At 36.3% G+C, this 7,439-nt stretch overlaps 1 protein-coding gene across 1 annotated transcript; it reads left to right on the forward strand.

Annotated features, from left to right (window-relative positions):
• Nucleotides 1–206: 206 nt before the first annotated feature.
• On the forward strand, nucleotides 207–6,275 carry LOC145767126 (transmembrane protein 164-like). The gene is made up of 5 exons (XM_082578888.1): nucleotides 207–546; nucleotides 726–852; nucleotides 1,246–1,304; nucleotides 2,401–2,647; nucleotides 4,147–6,275. Exons 1-5 carry the CDS (start codon nucleotides 242–244, stop codon nucleotides 4,399–4,401), a joined length of 993 nt encoding a protein of 330 aa, XP_082435014.1. The 5' UTR covers nucleotides 207–241; the 3' UTR covers nucleotides 4,402–6,275.
• Nucleotides 6,276–7,439: the final 1,164 nt, after the last annotated feature.

Here is a 7,439-nt window from a genome sequence, read left to right on the forward strand (position 1 = left end):
GGTGACTGTAGTAAAACTGGTTTGCTGTAACAGCTGTTTTGTTTGTAGTAAGTTAAATTATATGATATATAAGAATCTCTGTCCATGGTTTGAGAATGTCTTTTGAAACTTAATCCTTGCAGTTTCTGATACTTGTAGAAGCTTTGAAGTGTTACGATATACTGTATCACCATAAACAGCAAATAATGTTTCTTTTTTCAGATAATAACGTGTGTTTGCATGTGAATTTATTCTGCTGAAAATGACTACAGCAGGTCAAGAAATATGCCCTGAACACTTTCATTGGTTGTATGCGGGCATAGATTTTACACTGGAAGGAAATGGGGGACCAGAGTGTGCCTGTTATCTTACACCAACCCATCGCTTATATGAAACAATTTTTGTGCTTTCTGCATCTATTATTGAAATAGTTTGGGCTCTTAAACATGTGAAATATGATGATAAAAGTAGCTTGACTCCAGATATTCCCGAAAAAAGCTTTGTTGGTTCAAGTAATGCTGAAGGAAAGTCAAATGAGTTTGTCTATCATCCATATTTTGATAGAAGGTTAGTATATAGGACTATGCTTATTATATAATATTATTGCATTTATATAGTTTCCTTTTGTTGGTGTTGTTATTGTATTTCTTTTTCACAATATCATTTCTTTTGCATTCTGACAACAAAAAATAAATTGAATTGAATAGTTTATAAAAAATTTTATGCTTTATTTCAATGTTTTTCAGGTCCAAAACTAAAAGGTTTTTACTGATCATTGTGTCTCTAATCTTTGGGATTGAAATCGGATATAAGCTTTGTACGAACTCACTTATTTACCTGCTTAACCCATGCCATGTTTTAACTATTAATCTGGTATGACATGTCCATACAGTCAATCATAACTTAAATACTTTATGCGGTAATTCATTATAGCAATATTTTACATAAAGAGTATAAAGTATAAAAAGTGTATAAAGAGTAAGATATTGCTAGAAGTGTAAAGAATATTATATACTGTGGTAATAAAAAGTGTGATGTCTACAACTAACACACAGACTTTCAAAATTATATTAAAACACAGGTGTCAGCTAGATTGATGCTTTAACAAGAATGTGTAAAAGTAACTTTACAAGAACAGATGGTTGCAATTGCAACACCTATATGGAATTCAATATGTATAAAATGCCAACTTTTTTGTTGAAATTATTGTCACAGTCTACTGTAAAACTTAGTTGTGTTTTAAATAGGCTGCATATAAAATTTTAGATATACTTGCTTGCTGCTGATGAGCGAAGACACTCAAACACTATTCGAGCTGTCTTTAGGTGAGTGGTAAGTTTACTGCCAACTGGATTGGATTGTGAAAACTATCTAGCTATATTGTTTAATATTTCTTTTTAATAGTGATTATTAAGTGCAGAGATATCTAAAGAAGGGGATACAAAGGCTCTTATAACGTTTGACAGTAGAAGGGCTTCTGTTTGTCGTAAATAATCTCTGTTTATCGTAAATTGGCATCGATAGTAGTTCAATAGATCTTATTATGATCAGTTTGATCACCTGCATTGCAGTATTAGCATCAGGCCTGGATATTCACTACATGCTCAATTACTCATGGTTACTTGTTAATTCAACTACCCATATATATACTTGCTTACAATCATCTAGTCTACTGCAAAAGCTGTGTTAAGAAAAATAGGTTACTGGTAACTTTTCGACTGTTTCCAAACAAGTGTTTAAATATGTGCTACCTAACATTTGCTTACTGTGTTCTGTAGCTGACTGTACCAGCTGTACTACACAACTTTCTTCAATTCTAAAAAGAACCGCATGTTTAATGCGGTACAAACTACCACCCTGGTAGTGTCACGAGAATAAGGCTATCGCCGTGATCCTCGTATCCCTTTCTTTAGATAGACTATCCCCAGTGATTAAATGTCATGTACTACTTGACAATTATTTATAAGGATTTATGTAACAAGTTCTTTTTGTGCAATGTTACATTTTGTGTGCTAGATAATTTGCCATCAGACAGTTAAACTTTGTTTGTGATCAAATGAGTCCCCACTGTGCGTTTCACTCAAATGACAAGGTTTTGCAGTATTTTATGATTTAGTTGAACTGCCAAAGAGAATGGGGTTTATCACAGAAGCAGCTTTGAGCAATGAACCTTCTCACTGACAACTAGACCATAAAATACTGCCATGACTTGGCATTTGTATGAAGAACAGAGTGGCCTGAGTGGGGTCAAATTTGACCCCAAACAAAGTTAAAAGTAAAGAAAATCCATGGTGACATTTACCTGAATTTTAGTCATGCATTTAAGACAATAGGCTACTATTTAGAAATAATCAAAGACAAAGTTGAACCCTTTACTTTAGATAAATTTCTTCAATCAGTCATTTGTGTTGTTGATTGCAGAGTGCATTTACATCTGTTAAGCGGGGCTCTGCTTGCTATATTGCTTCCTGTTGTCAATACGAGGTTCTTATCCTTTGAAAAATATTCGTACTGGGTCCACCATATTCTAATATATTGTATTCCTGGCTATTTGTTAACACTTGGAGGCCCGTACACGGCAGAGCCACTCAAAGACAAATGTTGGCCTATTCTGAGCATTGGCATTGGATTTTTTTACCATTTTACTGTTCTGCAAGGCTTATCATTGGTAAGACAACATTTTTTTAAACTAATGTGGCAGATATTATAATTTTATGCAATCCTTTCATAAAGTTTTTGCTAGCTCATTAGTTAAGGTTTTCTATGGTGCAAATGTGAGATTTATCTTGGGATACGCTAATTCAATTTTTAAAAGTCTGTTGTCATTCAGCAGCATCATCCCAGGGCCAGATCTATGTTTGGCCACTTTCTTGCACTAAAACGTGTCACTCGCTGCATATCTGTGTAGTCTTTGTATTGCAAACCTGTGAATCGGCTTTTCAAACAAACTTTGTTAAAGTTTAACGAATAAAGAATGGTGATTGCATTTTTTTAATAAAACTTCTTGCAAACTAGATTCTGACCGTTCTGTGTGGTCTTTTATGGTAAATTTTCTTCTGCATGGTCTTCTCCAGTCTCCACCATCTGGTGTTGGGTTTGCATCTTGGTTTACGTTCAGCTGAACACGTTTTTTGCCGTGATGAAACACCTTAAGCTTTCATAGTGCAGTGGTAGCTGGTTTTGGTCTTTGAGCATCCGCTTTAGGTTGAACGCCGGAATAACATGGATTCTTCCATGTCCATTTTCTTAAAGATAACCAATGGCCACAACCATTTTCTGTTCCATTCCTATCAAAGCTCATATTCTCTTGTCGATACTTCGCAGTCAATTGTAACATAATTGGCATGACCAGGTCTTCTTTACGTTGTTGTTCAGTTGTGAATTATCGGTAGAAGCTGGTACGTTTTTCCTTAAAAAATAAATGAATAAATAAACTTTCTGACTTTATTAAGCGGACTTTCAGACTAGCTGTGAAAGTGTACGGTACAGAACTCTTGTAAATTTGTGAAAGCTTTCTTTCATCTTGAAACTGTTGAAATCTGAAACACTTTATTGGTGTACCCATACAATTCTTGAAACTTTAAAGTACGGTAGGTTTTCCAATAATAATTCCTAGAAGTGCGAAAACTAAGCCAATTTTATGTAAGGTGGTTCTGCCGCAATAGGGTTCTTTGTTTGGTGACCTACATTCTCACCAATGGTATTCCAAAAAAACGTATGCATGGAAAAATCTGGTGGCTTTAATTAGTCTTCAGACAAAATTAAACTGTGCATATATGCATATCAGTCATATTCCAAGGTTAAATATTGTAGCAATTGTAAACAAAGTGCCTAATGCAGCTGGCAGAGCTTATACAATTATAGAAAAAATCTGAACTAGCTGAGTCATGCGTTACCTAAGAACTAAGATTAAAGCATGTAGCGTATGACTTAGTCTAGACAGTTTAGATTTTCTGGGTCTGCTACTATTCGGTGAGTCCGATTCGGTGAGTTCCTAACCTCTAACCCTAAAACGGCAATGATAATTAGGCTACGGTACCCAATAATTTAAAAAAAAAATTGAAAAAATTCCCCGTTAAGAGATCGGACTCACCGAAACGGGCCATTCCGAGATTTTCCATATGAGTGTTAACTATATAAACAATATTTGGTCATCATTGTATGCAGGTGACACATGCCAATCTCAATAACATGCTGTGTCCGGCTTTAACTGATCCATTTGAAGGGCAATACTATCGTATGTGGGCATTTGTCCATCAACACTTGCTCAACCTTCTTCATGGGAAGTCTTACCAGCTGGTTTCTTATGCTGTTGCTTCTATGATTCATGGGATCAAATCAGCTTTTATAAGACTCTTTTTTGCAACAAACTTACCGAATCCGGAAATAGAGGCGACAAATGATAGGAAAAAAGTTAATTGATATTTTTTATGTGTAATTTCATCTTGTAATTTATATCGTTGTTCATTAACACTCTGTAAATCTGTAAAGATATGTTTATTTTATCGCTTGCATACTTATTTCCTGAGTTGCATAGGTTTATTTAATTGCCATTCGCAGTGCAATTCTGATGTCTCTTGAGCGCTAGATTGTTGAGGGAACATTTGACAGTGAAGTTAAAGTATAACAGGTGTAGCTGATATGACAAATTCATCTTTGAATTGATTGTTAAGTGTTAACATTGTCGATTGATTTGTCGAGGTTTTGTTTTTCAGTCAGTACCACTGAACTGGATTATGTTCGCTTTTTAAACTCATTCGTAGAGCCCACGAGCGTTTTGGTAGAACTTTGTATCTGCGAAGTTTTGCAGTTCCTCCAGGAAAGTCTCCTCAAAATTGAATAGGCCAAGTTAACTGGGAAGATATTTTTAAGTTGAAAGCATGCTTTCCATACGACGGAAAAGCAATTTTGTAGTTAAACACAAAAGCTTATTCTAATTCCACCCCACTTTACTTGCTTTAGATATCTTTCCTCGTCCTTGGTAGGCACGGTAGGTCCAACTTTAGTAACGGTCGGTTTAGCTTATACTGACCAGAAAACATACTTTATAAACAGTCTGGGCATCGCAAATTAAAAGAACACATTTCGAATATTTCTGTAAGCGCAAAGCATGTTGCACATATGTTAACTCGCAGTATATGAAAAGGGCAATTTGTCCACAAATTTAGCTTGGCAGAGGGCAGGTGTGCTCCTTCTGTTCTCTTGTGTTGCATATACTGTATATATATTTAAAAATGTCATTTTCGTATTTAATTCCCTTGTGAGTTTTCCCAAGGCATCTTTGCTTTGAGTCGTGGACAAAGTCAGTAAGATTTTGTTATGACTCTGATGTAGCGCTACTGAACGATGCACAGTTGCACACCCATGTGGTGCTGGTCCTGTCTTCAAAATCAATCTGAAATCGAATTGTTGCTATTGCCTAAAAACGTAGGTTGTTTTGAACACTATCTTTAAAAATACTTACGACCAGATTCCTAGAAAAGTGATTGGATAGCCAATGATGATCGCTTATTTAATTTACCTTGCCACGTGTTGTCATGACTACTGACCTAATCTTATCGCTTCTTCACAGTGACGTATATAAACAATTTCTCGTTCAAATTATTCTGTCCTCCTGATTGTCCATTTAAAACAACAGTATTTGCGGTTTTTAGCGTGCGTGTAATTATTATTGTCGTGCGTATTGATCGTAGGCTTATATGTGCAGCCAATTATTGTAACAACTGCGTATATCCTAACTAGTTGTTTGTATTTTATGAAATCCGGGAAGCACAGATACAACTAATTTTTTGCGGGATGGTATTTAACTTCCTATCACCCCGAAAAAAATCACGTACTTGCTGGTGTAAGCAGACATCCTAAACCTGCTTTCTTCGTACCGTAACTTAAGCAATTTGGAACCTGTTCAAATATCTTATGAAGTCGTTGGGATCGGGTGGTTGTCTGCAATGCAACATCGCGTTACGAGAATTTGCAATATTCAAAACAGCATGTTGGGGCAGGTAAAGAAAAGCAAGAACTCGGCGTTATATGATCGTTGACAGACCTTTTTGCGATTTAGTGACCATTTTTATGAGAAAAGTAAATTCGCACAACACTTTCTATATCTGTTTCTCGGCATAGACACCTGTAGACGGCAACTCAGCGATAGACACATGTTTCGCCCATGAGGCTGGGCTCATCAGTATTGCATCACTAGTTCTTGCCACATAGTACTCAACCGTTGGTTTTGACAGTCAATTGAATTCTTACCTTTGTGGAAAGAAAACAACTGAACTAAATGTCGCCAAGGATATGTACAGTTGAGAAGGAGCGATCTTCCTGGCGTCAGCACTACCTGACTACTCAGTACTCACGCTCGCTGTTCTATAGTGAGTAGTCAGGTAGTGCTGACGCCAGGAAGATTGCTCCTTCTCGACTTTCTGTATCTGTTGCATATTGCTGTATCATTATGATGTGAGACTTTCATCTATATCATTAATTATCATGTTGATCTTGATATGCCCTACTACCACAGCGTGTACATTTAGTGATGTAAGCCAGAACATAAAAAAGTGTTGACTGAATTTAAATTGGCACGATGCTGTTGTGTTGATTACAATGGAACAAGCTGGTGTCTTTTTATTTTATGTATAACTGAGATATGCTATCTCTAATGAGAGCCTGTCACAGGGATTCGATATTGCAAAAATGGTTGTTCTCAACATTACGAATTTTGATCTAACATTTGTTTTTTTCTGTTCCAATTATTATATTGTGTAGATTGCAGCCCTTTATTTCAATGTGTAGCCCAGTCAGTCAACTTGGGAAAGAATACCAGCTGTGTACAGTTGTTCAGGCCTCATCAGTACACTTCAGTTTCAACCACATGATGTCGACTACCAAGTTTTTCGTGTCTTGTGCATTCGCGCAGAGCTGTGCTGTTGAGTGTTGATACTTCGTCCCGTGATTTTGCATCAAGCCTTTTCATTACAAATATTTATTTAATAATCTTTATGAGCAAATCGCTATTACTGAGCTTTCAGCCGAATGTCCTACAAGCACATTGCCCTGTCAGCAAATGCAAAAAGCACAGATTCGCTGGCTGAAAGAACTGCTTCTGTAATTTTTCACTGTTGTTTGACGCGCGACAATCAGTAAGATATACTTCCGAAAATGTCGCGTAACGATTGATATATCATCACAAACGTTTTCTTGCATTGTATTTCTGGTCATACTAAAATTTGTGCGAAAGCGATTTAATTTGAAATCAACTGCTTTCGTGCATGGTTTTATGTTAACGTGGTGTACAGATTTGTGGAAGACCAACCATGCCCTTTGCTATTCACTGTCATTCGTTTGTTGCAGCGTAATCCCACAAGGTCAGTTGGCAATCTAATGAATTTCATTACGTTTGCTTCAACGAACAAATGACTTCAAGGATTTTCGAAATTGCACAAGATAAGAGACCAAATTATTGA

Source organism: Aplidium turbinatum, chromosome 3, assembly GCF_918807975.1.
Source record: "Aplidium turbinatum chromosome 3, kaAplTurb1.1, whole genome shotgun sequence".
Classification (NCBI taxonomy): Eukaryota; Metazoa; Chordata; class Ascidiacea; order Aplousobranchia; family Polyclinidae; genus Aplidium; species Aplidium turbinatum.